At 45.2% G+C, this 20,890-nt stretch overlaps 1 protein-coding gene across 7 annotated transcripts in view; it reads left to right on the top strand.

Moving 5' to 3' along the window:
* The window catches only part of KIF21B (kinesin family member 21B), a 299,791-nt gene that overhangs the window by 188,089 nt on the left and 90,812 nt on the right, over positions 1-20,890 (top strand). For all 7 annotated transcript variants that reach the window (XM_088445771.1, XM_088445769.1, XM_088445770.1 and 4 more), the window contains exon 20: positions 2,960-3,154. In XM_088445771.1, coding sequence (XP_088301897.1) covers positions 2,960-3,154 — 195 coding nt within the window. The remainder of the gene's footprint in view (positions 1-2,959; positions 3,155-20,890) is intronic.

Here is a 20,890-nt window from a genome sequence, read left to right as displayed (position 1 = left end):
TAAAAAAAAAAAAGAAGCAAAGTCCCGATCCAGTACGGACAGGAGAAAAGGTATGTGTTTACACATACCCTTCCTCCGCGCAAATGACCGGGACAATCAGATTTACTGTGTGCGGTCAGCCTCTCAGCCCAATAAACGTCAATGGTGTGAAATCTCCATTGAAGTCTATGGTGGGAACCATATGGTGTAGCCAATGATGTAACCGCAAGGTTAATTGTGGTGAACCTTGCGGTTACCATCAAAGGCTGTGGCATTATTTCCCTGCTAGAAAGAGTCCGGTGCTGGTTATGGAAAATACAGGGGACCCCTACTCGTTTTGTCCCCTGTATTCCCACAACCAAGACTGGCTCTGCAAAGCCCTTTTTGCTGGTACTTAAAATACAGGTACCCTTACTCTATTACATTGCCCGAGTTCTATCTTGAGAATGGGAAGCCAGAAAATGTGAGTATACTATAATCACACCCTACTACATTTGCGAGTGAATAAAAAATGTGAATTTAGCGCTAAACTCGCATTTGTTACAAATTCGCAATCTATTACATTTGGCCCATGGTCTATAAAGTGGCATGCCTGTTATTACTAGCATTTTACTACTATTGCTGTAGTGTGCATCACGGCTACTGCTGACTTATACTGTTATTTATACTAGTTGTTTACAAACGCCCTAGGGCACATCTTAAGTATTGGTGGGTCATACTAAGAGTATTATTTGTGTTGCACCTGAATGAAGATGTCCAATCAATTACCTGAAATATTAATAAAATGTAATAATATTCTTATTGTTTAGATTTAACTAGTTATTTTTTAGGCTAATAAATATAATGTGTGTCCCTTTTGAGGATTTCGTAGCTGCATGTAAATCTCCTAGGTCACTCACCATTGATCTATACCAGTGGTTCTCAAACTTGGTCCTCAGGACCCCACACAGTTCACTTTTTCCAGGTCACCCAGCAGGTGCACAGGTGTATTCATTACTTACTGACAGGTTTTAAAAGATCCACAGGTGCAGCTAATTATTTCACTGGTTATTATGTGAGGAGACCTGCAAAACATACACTGTTTGGGGTCCTAAGGACCGAGTTTGAGAACCTGTGATCTATACCATACAGATGTGTCCACATACATCTAGACTCCTTGCGTGTTAAACAGCCTTTCTAATCACACCATGCCTTGGCATGACTCTGTAGCTGAAAACATCTTTTCGTGTGACTTTTTACTTCAAATGCGTCTTATTGTAATAGGGCGCACATACAGCTTCTGTTGATTAAAATGATATGCGACATGCCTTTATTCTGTGTGCAACTGCAGCTGTATCTGCATGTTTCAGTGTCAGCGCTGTGACTGTAGATCATTCGTCAGGGGCGGTTTAAGAGAAGAGGGAAGGGGCCCGTGAGCAGATGCCAAGCAGGCCCCCTCCTCTCTGTGGTGCAGTAGACTCTGGCACTGTGTCAGAATCTACTGCGCATGCATAGAGATCAGGCTGTGCTAATTGGTATGTAGGAGGAAACCAATATCGTACCCTTTGTGCGGGTTGCTGCTAGTATAAAGAAAATACCGGTATTAGACACGTAGTATCTATCTATGTATTCAGAACGTATATGATATTTGCTAGAATACAATTACCTCTACTGCGCATGCACAGGTCTCTGGAAATATGACGGCGTGCCATGTTTGATGGTGTCGTCTTTACTATGCATGCGTAAATCTCCTGGAAATGACTACAGCGCCATTTTCCTAGTAATTTTTCTGACGCACCGACGCGGGACTCGTGAGAGCTAAGTGTATTAAATATGTTTGCAGGATGGTGCGGTGTGGGCCCCTCTGGACTAAGGGACCCGTGTGCACTGCACACCCTGCTTCCATTATAGATCACTGTTGGAGCTTTTTTTATGATGTTGACATGTTTTGGGCTGGTAACATACCAACATCAATGTTAGTAATTTCCTTGTGTACTGCTTATACATAATACATTCCTTTTTTAAGATTTTAAGATGTTGTATTTTCTAGAATGAATAAAGCCAGACTGGGATGCACAGTAGTTTACAAAAAGTTATAGAATAGCAGAGTGGAAGACCATTTTATACATATACCAAATAATATTTTGGAAGATATTTACATAACACTGATTCTCTTCAGAACCCTGTGTACTTATGTGGCCAAACAGTACTTACCTTCACAGTCATGTGGTATATGAGGTATATTTGAGGTGATTTCACCATCAGCATTCTTTACTGTAAGGGTGATGAGGCTGTGGACTTCCTTATCACATGACTGGGTGATGTCAAACTCCGTAAACATATAAATACTGCCTATGGAGAAAAGGTATCTAGTTATAATTATGGGGGATTGATTCAGTAATGTTATCTGATTTATCAGTAGTGCCACAATGTTTTTACCACGTGGAAACCTTAGACAGCAGCCGCACTGCTCCCTGCTTACCCATTCCATTAACTGCCGCCTCTGAAATGTTTGGGGGACGAGCCGCCCCATTGCCCCAACCTTTTCTGGCAACTATGCTGATTTATATAGTTTGGGTCAGGAAGAGCTTCTTTCCCATGGAAGGCTAAACGAACAACTGTTACACTGGAGGTATTATTTTGTATTCTGCTAGATAAACATCATTAGACTACTGCATGTACTTTTTCATTATGTAACAGTTAAACATCAAATTATAAAACACTTCAACTCACAAACACGTGTAAACAGCTTTCAATTATGTTTTTATAACATTAGCTTAACTTTGGGTTGCTCCATGTATGAGATATACATTTGCATTACTATGCAAAAGCTTGCTAAATCATTCTAGATGATGTGTGTTGAGTGCTGCTGACTACATGCAATGTTTCTTTCCTACTGTATGTTGCACTTTATACTGTTGTCTTATGTAGCTGTAACTTAATCTTGGCTACCTTTACTTGCTTTCTCTATTTCTTTTGCTTCTCTTTATCATCCTTTTAGAAACGTGAGGAGCTTTCACTCCTTCAAGAGGCATTAGTAAGCCGTTTAGTCGTTCCTCCAGAGGAGGGTAGTGGGGAAGAGCGGGCACAGCAAGATGTAGCAGAGGAATTGGAAGCTTTGGCAGCCAATATCGATTATATTAATGACAGCATTCGGGAATGCCAGGCTACGATTGTACAGATGGAGGAGACAAAGGTACCTCTGCACATGAATATAGGTCTGCTTTATTTTCATGCCCTTATTCTTCTCCTGGTCCATTCTGCTTTCAACATGATTTTGTCAAATTAAGGGGTCTATTTACTAAGCAGTGTTAGGAGACAGAGGGCCTGATTCAGAGCCGCTCGCAAAAAGCGTGCGCTCGCTCTGAATCAGGGCGTGTGCTTTTTTTTTGTTGCGGCCTCTTGGCCGCTCGCATAGCTGTGGGTTACCACCCACAGCTTATGCAAGCGGCCATGATGATGGTCGCGATGGTCAAGACCATCGCGACCATCGGGCTTGCGATGAGACCCTTGCGGTAGGGTCTCGTGGCCGCAAGCCCCAGAGAGCTTTCGGCTCTAACAGAGCCGGAAGCTCTCTCACTGACGTCACTAGTGATGTCAGTGAGGCCGCCCACAAATGGCATGCGTTCGCTTGGGAATGCCTCCGTTTGTGAAGCCACCCCCCAGCCACGCCTACAAAAGGGGTCGAGCTGTCGATCAAAATCGACAGCCGTCCCTTTTGTAGTGAGTTCCAGAGCGAGCGCTGTTTGTGCTTGCTCCGGGGCTTGTGCACGCCGCGCGTGTGCATTGGCCCACCATCGACCCAGTTGCGAGCGCACAGCGCTTGCGACCGGGTCTGAATCAGGCCCAGAGTGAAAAGTGATAAGGTGCCAGCCAATCAGCTCCCAACTGTCATCTAACAGGCTGTGTTTGAAAAATGACAGTTGGGAGCTGATTGGCTGGCACCTTATCACTCTTCACTCTGTCTCCTAACACTGCCTAGTAAATATGACTTTTTAAATCATATTACATTTATAGGGCCCCCCAGATTCAATAGAGCCAGACTATCTTCGTTTTGATATTTAAGACACACTGCTGCTCTATTGTGCTAACAGTCCCAATAGTAATTTGCATTTCATGTTACACTGACAAAGAAATATATATTTGATGCTACACTGATGCCATCTAGGTGTCTAAAGTTAGTTCTGATCCATAAATTGTTAGTATTCCTAAACACCAGTAGATCGTGTTGGTAGATGATGGAATAACTGCACTTTGCCACCATATGCTAAAATAATAAGACGTTATGATTCTGAGTCGGATGCTGCTGCAACCATGTTAGTGTCTTTTGCCATAGTTGCGGCTGTGAATTTATGCTAATGCTAGTATCAGTCCTTCCTCTGGTGTACAGCCGTGCACCTGAATGCGGAAGGACTGGGAATCTGCAGTCACAACCATTGGAAGCACCATCGGGTGTTGCATCAGCCCCAAGCTAGGTACAGAATCTTCGTCAGAGTATGGCCTACAATGTGTGCGATTATGCATCAGAAACCACTCCTCATACGCAACCGCAAAACTCCCATAATACACCCATAAGACAGAATATCTTCATGCTTCTGCACAGCTACCTCCCAGTCACCACCTAGGAATACCCAATACATTCCAGAGTTCATGCGGCTCAATTGGTCCTGTGACTCGGTGCACGTGGGACGCTTGCTCCATGCAACTTTTTGAATCAGCCCCACTGTATGTAGTAGCCATAAATCTTATAATGTGAATTTATATTGTAAATATATATATTCAATATGTATACATGTATACAATTTATACATATACAACGTGTTTAGTAGAATGCATTACTTGTAAGTCAAACTTGAAATAATAATACAAAGCTATGTTATACCTTTCTGGATTTACTAAGGCGCTGTTAAAGTGTGAGTGGTGCAGAGGGGTAATCTCACATTTACAATAAGGATCTGAAGGGTAGGAGCATACACACAAGTTTTGGTACCCTTTTATTGGCTGCAAAATGCACTCATTTTGTAGCCAACACTGCAGCGGTCTCTAAGTGTTTTTGAGTTTTCCATCTAAATGCAGGTATTACCAATAGTCATGTAACCATGCCATACATTAAGATGGCAGTATGCTGCACAAGCATAAATGTGATTTGAAATGCCTTTTACTATATTTAGGAGTTGTTAATATGTGGCATAAATTAAGACACTGTAATGTAAGTTTTTCATTTAGTCTTTGTATTTGTCTAATGGAGATATTTAGAAAAGTATGTATCACAGTATACAGGGGCGTTTTCAGAGAGGAGGGGGCCCGTGTGCAGCCTCCGTTTGGGCCCCCTCCTCTTTGACAGCACATGAGCACAGTAGATTTTGGCTTAATGCCAGAATCTACTGCACAGGCGCGGGTCTCCCCGGGAAAATGGCGCCCGCGCCTTATTCCCGGACACATCTTTTCTGCACAAGACACAGGGAAAATGGCCGCCTTCTAGAAGATAATAACAATCTGATTGGTTGCTATTGGCAAGATCTCCACTTCTAAAAACTCTGACTGTAGTAAATATACCCCTTATAATAGGACACAGGTGTGGCATTAGGGCACTGCTGGCAGAACATTTGCAGGATGTTTCATGGTTTTGTATATGTTGTGATAAAGTTAGCCTCAAATAGATCCTGCAAGAGTATCCTGTTCACATCTAGTTAATAATATATATGGCTAAATGTGCCTTGCCACTAAAAATAAAAGGAATTTAAAGCATTATATTATATGTCTCTGTCTTTTGCTGCATTAAGGGAGACCAAATAGAATGGCAGTTTTATAACCCCAAAGACAGTTGTCAGCTGTATACAAATAGATGGATTACTTCAGAGCCTTGTCTTTGTAGAAACACATTAGTAGACGTTCTCTTGTCCCTGGATCCTTCTTTTTCTGAAACTCTGTGCACTAGATGAAATTTGATATAAAGCGTAGATCCCAACCCTATTCATTTTGCTGAGTATGAGACTTAAGTGTTTAAAATGTTTACAATCTAAAACTTTCCTCTCAGATCCATGTAAGCAGCCTACACTATAAGCCACAGACAGAGCCGGCCCTAGGCATAGGCATTATAAGCAAATGCCTCGGGGCGACTGGAATGCCTTAGAGGCATTCCAAGGCTCTGTCACTGCGGCTGCCCCCGCCCGCTGCTGACGCGATCGGAGCGCAACTCCAATCGGGCAGCGCAGCTGTCAGTGTGAGCCAGCGGTCCGTGGATCAGGTCAGAATGAACTTCTGCATAGAAGCTCATTCTGGCTACAGTGGGCAAAATGGCCGCGGAAGGGCATGCTTTGCATGCCCAAATGCGGCCACTCCTCCCATGGGCATTTCATGTAGTTGCACCCCCCGCTGCCACGATTGGAGCTCAGCTCCAATCGGGCAGCGCAGCTGTCAGTGTCAGCCAGTCCCTGGATCAGGTCAGAATGAACTTCTGCATAGAAGCTCATTATGCCCAAATGCGGCCACTCCTCCCATGGGCCTTTGCTGAGCAGAGCTGTGAGTGACGACTCACGGCTCGGCTCTGCCTCCATATTAGCCGCCGCTGTCCAGCCAGCCTTTGGACGAGGAAGGCATTCTCACTGCAGCAGCAGCATTAGCTGTATCATAAAGATAGAATGTGCCAACCAAGGCGAGTGAGTCCTTTCTCACTATAGGTAAGTTTAGTTAGCTCAGGCTAGCTGGGAGACACAAGGAGAGGGGCTGCGGGGCGAGCACCCACTGAGCAGTGGGGGCAGAGCGGAGAGGGGTGCTGGCCTGTGTTGCATCTGTATTGCTGGGGCTGTGACGTCTGTGTGTGTGTGTATATATATATATATATATATATATATATATATATATATATATATTAGGGATGTGCAGGCTCGGATAGGTTCAAGTTTGCACGTTGAGTTCGGATTTTTCCCTCCAAAAAAACGGAACTCAAAAAGAGGCTAAACGTCATCTTACATGGACGAACATCATCATTCCTGGACTTTTGTCAACTCAACGTGCAAACTCGAACCTATCCGAGCCTGCACATCCCTAATATATATATTGAGGGATCCGGCACTCGATGGATCTGGTACAGTATATATACTTGCCTGGTGCCCTCCGAAGTAGTTGACCTGTAGCTGGCTCATAAATGAGATAAATGTACAAAATGCTCAGGTAATCTGCAGTGCTTTAATGTCCCTTTTTAAAGCAATACAGTATCAAATATACCTATATCCTTGTGGCTGGTCATATACATAAATATATGTATGTATATATCATATACAGAATATAATACAGGTTGAGTCTCCCATATCCAAAATGGTTGGGACCAGGGGTATTTTGGATATCGGAATATTTCGTATTTTGGAATAATTGCATACCATATTGAAATGTCTTAGGTATAGGGCCCAAATCTAAACACATAATGCATTTATAGTTTATATACACCTTATACACACACCCTGAAGGTAATTTTATACAATATTTTCAATAATTTTGTGGCTCAAACAAAGTGTGTGTACATACATGAAATTCATTTATGTGTCATATACACCTTATACACACAGCCTATAGGTCATTCTATACTTTATTTTTAATAATTTTGTGCCTTAAACAAAGTTTGTGTGCATTCAACCATCAAAAATCAAAGTTTTCACTATTTCAGTCATGCTAAAAATATTCCGTATTTCGGAATATTCCGTATTTCGGAATATCTGGATATGGGAGACTCAACCTGTGTATATATATATATGTATATATATATATATATATATATATATATATATATATATATATATATTAATAATATACACACACACTCACACACTAGGGGGCACCAGACAAAATTTTGCCTAGGGCCGGCCAGATCAAAAATGAACATAGATATCTCTCCACAATAATAAAGGCCCCCCTTACACTAGCGACAGGCTGACACAATTCCCCAGACACCGGGGCATCGTGATTTGCCGATCACGATCAAAATATGATCGTGATCAGCAAATCGTGTTTTTTAACATGTAGAATTTCACTGATTCCCCCACGGATCAGCGACCATAAATGGTTGCCCGAATCGGCAGATCCTGACTGATCAGGTGATTGGCCGGCAGATGTATGGGGCCCTTTACACACATTGGTGTATTCTTACCCCATTCCCGTCCTGTTAAGTGTACCTTATCTTGCCTTGTTATTGAAAACACGTTTGATTACAATTTGCCTACTATATTATCATTGCAGAGTTATAGAAAGTTGTATTTTCCCTTTTGTTTTATTTTTAAAATAGCCCCTTTTATCTGCTTATTATAGAAAATGACAGATCACATTTCTGTGTTTCTGTTTTGTATTTACCAGTGCCCAGCAGGCATTTGCCTAGAATATCTTGCTGAGAATAAGCTAGCAGTAGCAGACAGCGGCTGCTGCCGCCTGGTGGAGTCACTGGGACTGTGTAGTGGTGGCTATCACTTGTCCAGCGTATTTCAGGCCAATCGTGGCTTTACTAAATGATGGCCTGGTGTGCTATGTGTTGATCTTGTATGACAGAGCGGCATAGAGATAGTAACAGATATTTAATGATAATATGAATGTAGTGGTAGTGTTTTGTATCGTATGGATGCCATCATTTGTGGTGCAACTCAGTGGGTGGAAGGTATGGCGTCCTGGCAATGTAGATGTAGAATAGCAGCAAAAGCTCCAATTTCACTCTACAACCATCAACAAATCTTTCACCATCAAACAGGACATGTCATGCAAAACAAAAGGAGTTATTTGTTCAAATGCAAATGTGGATTATATAGAAATGACTATTAGACCATAAAAAAACAGAATATATGAACACATATGCAACATCAAAATTGGGTACAACAATCATATCCTATTCAGACACTTTAAAGCGCACACAAATCCGACCCATCTGGAATGTTCTTCATAGCTATAGAGCAACCTTCCACAGACTGGAGAGAGGTAACCATTCCGACACGTTAGAAACAAAATTAAATGTATATTCACCTTAAAAACGATGACACCATAGGATTCAACATATAATTCAACACTAGCACACTCATAGGCTAATACCCCTCCCACCAATACTGTTCCACCAACACTGCACCCATGTTCCATACACCGTTTAGCCTGATACATATCCAGAAACATGCACACATTCATAACTACCCGGCGTAATATCCCACTTTTCCCTTTAATACACACATACTGCATCTCCTACATACACATTCTTTGGTTAGGAATAATACTAACATATCATTCTTCCATCTAGGGAATACATAGAAGCCTATAGGGACAACACAACAGCGGCCACGCACTCAGCTGCCCCACAAATGATAGCATCCATATGATACAAAACACTACCACTACATTCATATTATCACTAAATATCACTATATCTACGCCGCTCTGTCATACAAGTTCAACACATGGCATGCACAGAGGTGCCATTACCATGACAGGACTTCAAATATAAACACGTCCACTCTCTCTTTTCATTGATTTAGTAAAGGCACCAACCCACCAGTACTTGAGAAAGGCCATGTTTGGCCAAAACGAGTTGGACACATGACATTCATTGCGTTATTTCTAACTCTCCAGCCTTTTGCTTCTGTTAACCTGCGCTCACAAGTGCTGTGGTCCTGTGGCCAGCATCCGGTTCTATACCCATAATTCCCCCCCTTCCTCCAGTGCACAGCAGTCAGCAGCTAACACGGCTAACACACAAGGGGAATGTGCCCATTACAGAAAAAAAACCTTAATCCGTCAGCACTGTTTGGAGAGAAAAAACAGCGCTGACAGGATTTTTAACACTACCGCTTGCCAGTGAACACATCATTGATAAATTCAAGTAATAATAACCCAGAAAGCCACGGCGAGTGGTAACGGTAAATAACATAGCAGGACAAACTCGTTAGTAAATGTAGCCCTTATTCTCTGTAACCGAATAGCCTGCGGATTTCCGTTACCCCACCTTACCCATTGATACTAGAGATGTGCGCCGACCCTCGTGTTTTGGATCTGGATCGCCACTGGTTTTGGATCTGAATCTGGTTTTGGATTTTTTTCCTTGGTGTTTTGTTTTTCGGTTTTGGTTTTGGATCTGGATTTTTTTTCTTAAAATATCATAAAAACAGCTAAAATCACATAAAATGGGCCTGTTTTTGTTCCTACAGTATTATTAATCTCAATAACATTTATTTCCAGTAATTTCCAATCAATTTTGACCACCTCACAATATTATTATTTTTTTATCTAGTTAAGGCCAAAAGGTTGCATCCAGCTAGCTGGCTGACTAAGCTAAGTGACACAGTGGGCGGCACTAACATGTGGCAGTTCAGATTCCAATTTCCAACACGGATACAGTGTGTTTATACAGTGTGGGTTGGATACACCAATAGTGCACTTACTGTGACAGCAGTGTTGGCAGAGCGGGGTTGCTGATGGTATCCTCAGTACATTGAATGGCAGTGCTGCGGTACTGGCAGTGTCCTCAGTGCAGGGTATCGGTGGTGTCAGCAGAGCGGGGGTGCCAGTGGTGTCTTCAGTGCAGGTTTGCTGTCTGTGTTGGCAGTGCAGAGGTTGCTGACGGTGTCCTCAGTACATGGAATGGCAGTGCTGCGGTGCCAGCGGTGTCCTCAGTGCATGTGTGCTGGCAGTGCAGGGGTGCTGGTGGTGTCCTCAGTGTGGGGGTCGCCGACGGTGTCCTCAGCACATGGGGCAGCAGAGCAGGGGTGCCGCCAGTGTCGGCAGGGGTGGTGTCGGCAGCTGGGGATGCTGCCAGTGGGGGTGCCGGTGGTGTCGGCAGCAGGGGGTGCCGGCGGTGTCAGGCAGTCAGGGATGGCGGGCACCATATTTTTTTGCTTCCTTTTTTGCTTCCTGTGTGCATATTAAATGGCCTTAACGCTGATTGGTTGAAAGCCGTGACAGACGGCTCTCTCAGCCAATCAGCATTAAGCCTGCTCAATACAAAACCTCACGACCCGACAGCGGGATCGTGAGGTTTTACCTCGGGTGAGGGATCCGGGGGAGGCAGGGAGATCCTAGCTTGGCTCGGGTCGCCCCAGATCCCCGAAATTCGGGTGGGTTCGGTTCTCTGAATTGCTTATTCCTAATTGATACTAACTACGACTACAAGGCTTGGTCACCCCAATTGGGGAGGAGAGGACTTCCCACCACAGCCCTTCCAGACACCGCTGAAACTCTCATAGCTGGCAGAATCCACAATCATTTCTGTTTTTTTTTTATTAATTATGTTTAAGAATAAACAAATCTGTAGAAATACACCAACAAAATATACACTAGTCATTGTCACCATCATATAAACAACTAAATATAGTAAATATCAACCACCCCCCCAGGTACCCCCACTCCTGTATGACCATACCCCCAACTCACGGGATACCTGGATCCCTAAAAGTAGCCTCCCCTCAACTACACTATATAAAACATGGGAGCAGCTATTCCCATGTACCTTAAAGTCATGGTGTAACCAGTGGCGTCACAAGGTGGGTGCTGGCCGCACCTCGGGTGACACCAAGGTGCAGACTGCAGCCTCCCCCTCAGTGACAGGAGCCGGGTGCTGCACTGTAGTATTAAGTGCAGCACTCTGCTCCTGAAACTGTGAGGGAGCAGGCACTGCACACAGGGTAGTCCGCACCTCCTGCACCCCCCGGGTCCCCCCAGTAAAAAGCACGGGAGTCGGTACTACGGAGTTCGGGCCATGAGGCCATGCCCCCTTCCTGCATGGTCAATCCCCATGTCTGCAAGGTTAAGCCCCCTTTTCGGTGGCGCACGACGGCGGCGCGAGCACAGCACCAGATGTCACCGTGGGGAGGGAAAACACTGGGTGTAACCAGCCCAGGATCAATATGAGAGTCATAAAAATAGTAAATACATAGCTTACCAAAACAACAACAAAAAACAACAACAAAAAATTAGAACCAGAACAAAAAAAAGCCAGGCAACAAAAAACATAGCAAATCAGGTCATATCCTGGGAGCAGTCAAGTACTAAAAGGATACTATGTATAACAGGATAAAATGACAATCCCAGAATGCCCTGGTCCTCCTCCATATATACCCCAGCCACAGGCATTCAGTTTTTTGTTTGGTGCGCAGCTGGATCAGACGCACCTTTTTAACAGGAGACTGCTCAGGCTGCAATCGGACGCACGCAGATGTCAGGTTAGGCGATTCCTCATTTACGGGGAATCACATGAGGCAGTCCTTGCTTCCGGCACCGGAGATGCACCAGAAGCCGCTGCAGTGCGGGCCCAAGACAATCCGCGTCCTCACTAGACCACCGAGGCCTCATTGTCTGACGCCGGGGATTGGCAGTAAACACATCTACTGCAATGAGGCCAGCGTACCCGGCTGGTTGATGCAGCCAAGGGGAGGTAGGCTCTCCCCCCGGCAGCCCCTCCCCCGATGCAGATCCTCCGAAAGTTTCCCGCGTCTGGGTTGCTTCTCCTACCCGACTCATGTATATGAGATGTTCACAGTTCACCATCGGTGCTCTGCTGAAGCTGTTTTTTTTCCCAGAAGGTTTGGGTTTGTCTCCCTGTATACCTCTCCCCTGGGTCAGGTATATAGTGCTCTACATCCTACCAAGCCTTGGGTGTTGGTCAGTTGATTCAGAGCCCATTATGATTAAATTGCATATGCATTGTATGTGACTTGTGCTAGCTGCTGACTGCCTTTTATTTCTGACTGTCAGTTATAACTATCACTGTGTTTCTCCTCATTCCTCTGTACAAGTTGTGTGGGGTTTTCTGTGTACTTCACAAATACTGAATACTTGTGAAGACTGTCACATTGCATTGCATTTATACATTGTACCTTTTATACATTGATATGTCAAAGGTTGAAGGGAAGCAGGGGGTTGAGGCTTCTATGCTTGTTTCATGTAAATCCTGTTTGGCTGGCCTGTCCGCTCAGGATTTCCTGCAATATGGTTTGTGTGCTGGCTGTTATAAGGAGCCACCTCTCCAATCCGGTACACCAGCTCCTATACAAGAGCCACCCAGGGTGTCCTCTTGGTCTCTGGTTATATTGCATTTAGTGGACCGGGCAACAGCTACGGTACTGCCTCCCACTATGGGGTACAGACAGCCAGTTACATACTGCTATGTATATGCTCCCCCATGCATCCTTTCTGGATGGATGCCTATGCTCACTTAAGTCAGAGTATGGTTCAACCGTCTACCGCTGCTCAGCAAGTGGTGCAAATGAATAGACCATTTACCATTAAGCATGGACATGAGAGTATCCTACCAGGCGCATCCTGGGGATTCTAACACATCATCAGATGAGGATACACACTGTTCCTCTGCTGGGTCTCCCTCAGCTGGGGAAGACCACCAATCCTCCATGGATGCCCCCTCTGGTAAGAGCGGTTAGATACGTCCTTAGTATAGAGGAAGAGGAGGTTTCGCCTAAAACTAAGACTCCAGTCTTTAGGTGTCAGAAAGTGGTAAAGGATTACTTTCCTGAGCAGCTGACGGACCTCATGGCTGAAGCATGGAGCACTCCAGATAGACGTTTCCATTCTACAAGTAAGTTAACATCTCTGTACCCATTTTCACCTGGTGAATGGACTAAGTGGGAAGTCCCTCTGACTGTAGATGCTCATGTGACACGGTTGATCAGGAGCTCTACATTATCTACTCCATCCGCATCCTCACTCAAGGATGTTACAGATAGAAAACTTGAAACATGTTTGACATTAGTTTTCTCATTATCTGGAGCTCTTACCCGGCCGGCTATGGCTGTAGCCTGAGTAGCCAATGCTATGGAGGAATGGATGAAAGCACTGGAACACCGTATGCCACAGGCTACCAGAGAACAACTGTCCTATCTCTCCCAAATGCAAGAAGCGGCTGCTTATGTGGGAGAAGCGGTTATTGACGCAGGACTTCTGGTTTCTAGAATATCGGCAATTTTGGTTGTTGCTCGCAGAACACTCTGGTTAAGTCCTGGAAGACAGATGCGGGATCCAAGAAAGCTCTTGTATCATTCTCTTTTGCTGAAAAGATACAGTTTGGACCAGAATTGGATAAAATAGTGGCTACTTTGGCAGCATCAAAATCTGCCAGATTACCTGCTGCGACTACCTCTAAATATAGGCAATCTTCGTTTCGGACCTTTAGCCCGCAAGGAAGGGCAAAGGGACAGTTTTTTTCCAGAAGTCATGGTCGGTCAGACGTCCATTTTCCAAGCTGGACGATAAGCCTTCTGCCTGATGGGGCGGGCCTCCCCCTGGGGTCTCTCAGGGTGGGAGGCCAACTTCTCCAGTTTGCTTACGCCTGGCATCAAACAACAACGGATGCTTGGGTTCAAGAAGTGGTCTCTCAAAGATATGCTTTCACGTTTCTGAGGCATCCCCCTTCAGAAGTTTTTTTGTACACCTCCTCCATCAGACCCGGTCAAGGCCCTGGCCCTCCAAGAGGCTATTCGTGCCCTGCTGAATTAAGGAGTAATAATCCCCGTTCCTTTGGCCCAACAAGGAAGGGGTTATTATTCAAATGTATTCTTGATTCAGAAGCCAAATGGGTCTCATCGCCCTATTCTGAATCTGAAATCTCTCAACAGGTTTATCCATGTGCCCAAGTTCTGTATGGAAACCCTACGGTCAATTATGCTGGTAATGGAGCCTTGGGAATTTATGGTTTCCCTGGGCATACAGGATGCATATCTCACCAAAAGTTTCTGAGGTTTGCTGTTCATCAACCGCATTACCAGTTTCAGGCTCTGCCCTTTGGTCTGTCCACAGCTGCTCGGGTGTTACCAAGATAATGGCAGTCATAATGGCTCATCTCAGATGACAAGGAGTCAGGATACTGCAATACTTGGATGACCTCCTGTTATTGGCGCAGTCTTCGGAGATTTTACAACATCATATCCAGCTGACCATTGTCTGTCTACAGGAGCACAGCTGGATAATCAATTGGAAAAAGTGTTTTCCTTCTCCAACACAACAGATGGCACATCTGGGGGCGCTACTGGATTCCCAGGCACAAAGGATCTTTCTACCGGCGGACAAGATTGCTGCTCTACAATTGCAAGTTGCTCCGCAATCAAAGAGTATAAGTTCACTCAGCAATGCAGGTCCTGGGGTCCATTGTATCCACCTTCGACGTGGTGGCATATGCCCAGTTCCATTCCAGGCCCCTGCAGCGATGAATTCTGTCTCAGTGGGATGGCCAGTATCATCTGATAGGGTCTCAAACAATCCTCATCTCACCAGAGGTTTGGCTCTCCCTCTCATGGTGGCTGCAGACAGCTCATCTGAACAGGGGTCGCCCATTTTGGATCCCATATTGGGTTCTCCTCACCACGGACGCAAGTCTTCGAGGATGGGGTGCGGTGACAGGTCATCACACCTTTCAGGGAAGATGGACAGCTTAGGGCAGTCACCTGTCCATAAACATTTTGGAGCTTCCTGCAGTGCACAGGACACTCATTCTGGCACAGGGCAGGCCTGTCCAGATTCAGTCCGACAACGCGACCACAGTGGTCTACATCAACCATCAGGGAGGCACACAAAGTCCGGCAGCCATGAGAGAAGTGCCGAACATTCTGGTTGGGCAGAATGCCATCTTCCACCAATCTCTGCAATATTCATCACGGGAGTCCTCAACTGGGAAGCGAACTTCCTAAGTTGTCAGGACATACATGCCATAGAATGGGCTCTCCATCCGGATGTCTTTCAGCTCCTGGTGGACAAGTGAGGACTACCGGACGTAGACCTCATGGCATCACATCACAACCACAAGGTCCCCAGGTACGGATCCAGGACAAGAGACAACTCAGCCGCCTTCGTGGATGCTTTGGCAGTGAGGTGGGACTTCAGGTTGGCATACCTGTTTCCTCTGATCTCCCTCCTACCAAGTATCCCCAGACAATTCAAGCAAGAAGGCGGCAGGGTGATAATAATAGCTCCAGCTTGCCCAGGCGACATTTATTCACCGATCTGACATGTCTATCTATAGACTATCCACTTCCTCTATGGCTGGATTTGTTAGTGCAGAGTCCCTGCCTACTACCGGACCTACTTTGTCTGGCTTTGACGGCATGGCTCTTGAGTCTTCCATCTAAAAAGCAAAAGGTTTTTCTGCTTCTATGATTCAGACGATGCTCAGGGCAAGAAAGCCTTCCTCTGCCTGCATCTATTACAGGATTTGGCATTCTTTTTTTCAATGGTGTTCCCACAGAGAGTATGACCCTAAAGTTTTCAGGGTCTCCCGATTTCTTGCTTTTCTCCAGGCTGGACTAGCCCTCAGTCTTCACCTGGCTACCTTGAGAGTTCAGGTTTCTGCATTGTCAGTTTGGTTCCAGTGCAGAATCGCTCCCCTGCCGGATATTATAAAATTTTTGCAGGGTGTTCTCCACCTTCAACCACCTTTTGTCCCTCCGGTGGCACCATGGGATTTATCCTTGGTTCTCAGGGCACTGCAGGCTCCTCTCTTTGAGTCCTTGGACACAGTGGACCTTAAATGGTTGACAGCGAAGACACTTATTCTCCTCGCTATCTCCTCAGCTCGTAGAGTTTCTGATTTGGCAGCGATTTCGTGTCGCTCCCCTTTTTGATTTTTTACCAGAATAGAGCTGTCCTCCGTATACGGGCGGGTTACCTTCCGAAGGTGGTATCCCATTTTCATATGAATTAAGAAATTGTAGTTCCGGCCTTTTGTATCTACGTGGATCATACCAACTCCATCAGGAAATCAGATGCGCTTTTTGTGTTATATGGTTTTCACAAGCGAGGCTGGCCAGCTTACAAGCAGACTCGGTGGCTGCGTATGACTATATCTCAGGTTTATAAACAGGCCGATCTCCCTGTTCCTAACATGGTGACAGCACATTCGACTCTGTGGGACCATCGTCGGCGTTTAGACATGGTGCCTCTGCGGAGCGTTTGTGCAAGGTGGCCACTTGGTCTGATGTCCACACTTTCATAAAATGTTATGCATTTGATACTTTTGCCTCCCAGAATGCTTCCTTTGGATGGCGGATTCTCCTCTCTGCTCAGGAGCGTCCCCACCCTTAAGGGAACTGCTTTAGAACATCCCCAAGGTAGTTCATGTGAACCCTATGGGACCTGAAGATGAAGAAAAGTAGAGTTATGGTAGACTTACCTTTTTTAACAATTTTTCTTCTAGGTAAGTCTACCATAACTTTTATTTTCCAAAATGGTAGGGCCTTCTGGGCACAGCACTCCATGTAATTCCAAGGGGATCAGGTGGTTATGGTTATAGTTTGTGCTACAGAGCGTAAAAACGAGAACAGCAGACTACTCAACAATCACAACCCGCTCCTGAGGCGGAACTTGATATAGAAGAGATAAATCAGCATGCAACTCAATCACCCAAGCCGCCAACCTCTTTTTCTGAGGAGATAATAGCTCGCAGGAGTACTTCCATGATAAGCACAATAGGTACAGTCACCACAGGTAAGGACTGCAAAGGTAAGTATCATCAACTCAGTAACAGATCAAAGGGTAGCACTGAACAGAAGACTTAACCACAGAAAGTCCAGTATAATGCAGGGAATGGGATAGATGAAACAGGAGAGAAAAACAACAATCCCTGCAACAGGTATACAGAAGACTCCGCAGCACTGTGTAATTCCCTGTGCCTGTTGTTTAGTTGACCACCCGAGGGTCAGATACCACTAATGGTATCTAACTCCAGTGCGAGTTTTAGCGGCCGGCAATTAGAGCAGTCTAGCTAACTGCAGGAGACATCCAAACTGCGTCACACACCAGGTCAACTCACACGGAGACCTGCGGCAAACCCCCAATATGGCGGCGGGTCGACGAAGGCAGCGGGGAGACAGCGTCACCATCGCAGAACCAAATGCAGGAATGGTCACCAGAGGACAGCAGGCAGCAGGAAGGCACTGGAGGTTAAACCATGGACAGGAGTCATCGGGCACGGAGAGGAATCCCTGAAGACAGCAGAGCAGCAGGTAGACTGTCACAACAATGGCGGCCCGTCTGCCGAAGACTTCGCAGGCCCAAACATAACACGGATGCACAGAGGAACAAAGCGGAGATCAGATGCCCAGCAAAGCACCTGCAGGGCAGCAGGAGGATGTCCCACAGGGGAAACCAGTAAGAAGGAGTCTTGGGGTAGCCGCAGGATAGGGAATCAGGATATTTAGGCTGGAGTATTGTAAGACTCATATCTTACTCCATGCCTATCCAGGCCATGCCCCCCACAATAATTACTGATAAGTGACGACAGGGCGGAACACCGCTCCTGCACCTACACAGACACACCACCGTCTGTTTCACTCTGGTACCTGCCAGGGTGAGGGATACGTATCGCCTTCATATCATACGGAAAGAGACCCCTGGTTGTAGGATTTACTTACTTCCCTGGTCACCAGCTATTCCCCAAGTTGTCACAATACAAGTATTTTTAAGGAAGACGTATGTATAAAAGGCCTAATTCACTACTGAACGCAACCACGAATGCAATAGCGATTAGTTCAACTGCGATAGTATGCTAATCCATTGCGATCGCAATGCCGCCGCTGCACTACACAAGGACGCCCACTTTACTTTACACACATCCGTAATGTTTAGCAAGACTGCAAAAGCATCGGTACAATCGAGTACCATCGCAGCCTCACGCACACTTGTACAAGCTCTGACCTTTCTCAGAAATTGCTAACTTCCACACACACTATCAGGGCTCATGCCATGTATGGAATCACAGTGGCTAATTTATGCATGCCCCTGCAACGGCAGTCAAAAGCACTGGCACGCCTACATTTGGCCAACCCCCCCCTCCCCGTTACCACCCACAAATGGCACTTCCTGTCAATCACTCTGCGATGGGTCTGCGTAGTCACTACGATCGCAGTCCCGATTGCAATGGCTAGTTCGCGCACGTGCACTCTGATGCATGCGCAGTATGCAACAATTACGTGCATATTAGAAGAATGAAAAGAGGCATTCTAAAGGAGCTTACTTATTTCCCTGACAACTACATTACTTGTCCAGGGACACACCATCATAGTTACACTCATAGCATCAACTCTAAAGCTGTCGCTTCACAACGTGCAGTTAGGGACACATCTTCTTATATATATAATTTGCTTAGTTACATTGTTCGGAATGCTCTTTGAATTTGAATATCTCACTAATTAAGATATTAATGTGATTCTTTTGCAACGGATTTCAATCAGCAATTAAATTACAGAATTTGAAATAAAACTGTATAAAGGCCCGTATTCAATTTGAGGCGAAAAGTCCAGACATTTCGCCTGCTGGACTTTTCGCCTCCTTCGTCTGTTTTCCAGGCGGAAAAGTATCGCGCGCTTACCGATATTCCCCGTATTCAATTTCAAAGTAGGCGAAATCGGGAACCGGTGAAACTTGAATCCGTGAAAAAAAACGGTAATTTTCGGGAAATAATCCTAGGACCCCCCTAAAGATGTCCAGACATGGGGGATCACTATGAGTTTTAGCCTCCAGAAGAAAGTCAGGTTTTTAAATAGCCGCAGCAGGTGCATAAATGGGGCTTGGAAGAAGGTGATGCTATTTAGTAAAAGTAACTATGCCCATCAAATTTGGGGTACATGAAAATGGGTGCTAGCATATTTTTAAGTCCCTTAAATGATTTTTAAAAATTCTCAATTTTAGTTTTTTTTTTAACACAGATCATTTTTAGGGACCATTCCCAAGAGTGCAGGCTATTTTTTTTAAGCCTGCATCCCTAAACCCCAATTCTGCACTTTTTTTCGCCTGCTAAAGGCAAGCGAAAAATTATCCCCGTTAATTTACATTGACTTTTCAAACCGGCGAAAAGTCAATGAAATTGAACACGGGGATTTTGGAAATAGGCGAAAATTACGATAACGGACTTTTCGCCCCATACTGAGTATGGCCCAAAAATCAACAAAAACCATAATAAATGCTTTAGTATAGCTAACCTTAAAATGTCAAGAAAACTACCAGAACACAGAGCCGGCACAGTGACCCGGGGGAAGTGGGTGTAGCTATTATATAATGAGGGCGCACGGATGGCACAACACATGAGGCTGCTGCCGTAGGGGGTGCTCTTCCCTCACCTACTTTCCCCAACACATCAATTCCAGGCTCGCAACTCCTAGCCAATTATCACCGGGTTTGCACCTCGAAAGCAATGCCTCGTTTCTCTCCTTTCCACGACAGCTGCCGGCCGCCAATGATTGGCGGGAGGCATCTATAGGGCCTCCACCTGGAAACGGTCCATTTTGCTTCAGAGTCCATGGCCAAATATACCAACACGTCAATTCTAGGCTCACAACTCCCAGCCAATCAGCACTGGGTTTGCGCCTCGAAAGCAACGCCTCTTTTTTCTCTGCTTTCCACGACAGTTGCCGGCAGCTGCTGCTTGGCGGGAGGCTGGGAGACGGTGAGGCGGAGTAACAGTGCATTATCATTTGCATCTATAGGGGCTCAGCTTGCAATACCCCCTGGAAACGGTCCATTTTGCTTCAGAGTTCAAAGCCAAATATATCATTGCACTTACAAAATTGGTGAAATGTTACAATAAAAAATACCTAAAAACCATAAAAGGGCGTGGCTTAGCCGGTTTATGTTTCACACACATTTTTTATTACCCGATTACGTTGTATTAACATATGATCTAGCTATTATCTAGCGAAGCCTTTCTGTACGTATGTTCTGTGTTCTAATTGGCGAAATGTTCGCCACTGGCATAAAAGTTATACAGTAATTACAGAAAGAGGCACCCTAAAAGGAGCATCCTTACATCTTTAATTCTGCACAACTAAGAAATTTTTTTATAGAAGCACTCCTAAATATACAAGACAATAAACAGCGGTTGGACATTTTACACACACATTTGACACACCCTGAATATTTGCTCCCATCAGACCTAATCCAGGATTTTGACAGGCATTACACAGGTGAGCGCTTGGTA

This window comes from Taudactylus pleione, unplaced genomic scaffold, assembly GCF_031769625.1.
Source record: "Taudactylus pleione unplaced genomic scaffold, aTauple2 ptg000387l, whole genome shotgun sequence".
Lineage (NCBI taxonomy): Eukaryota > Metazoa > Chordata > Amphibia > Anura > Myobatrachidae > Taudactylus > Taudactylus pleione.
This window is presented reverse-complemented; position numbering and strand designations above follow the sequence as displayed.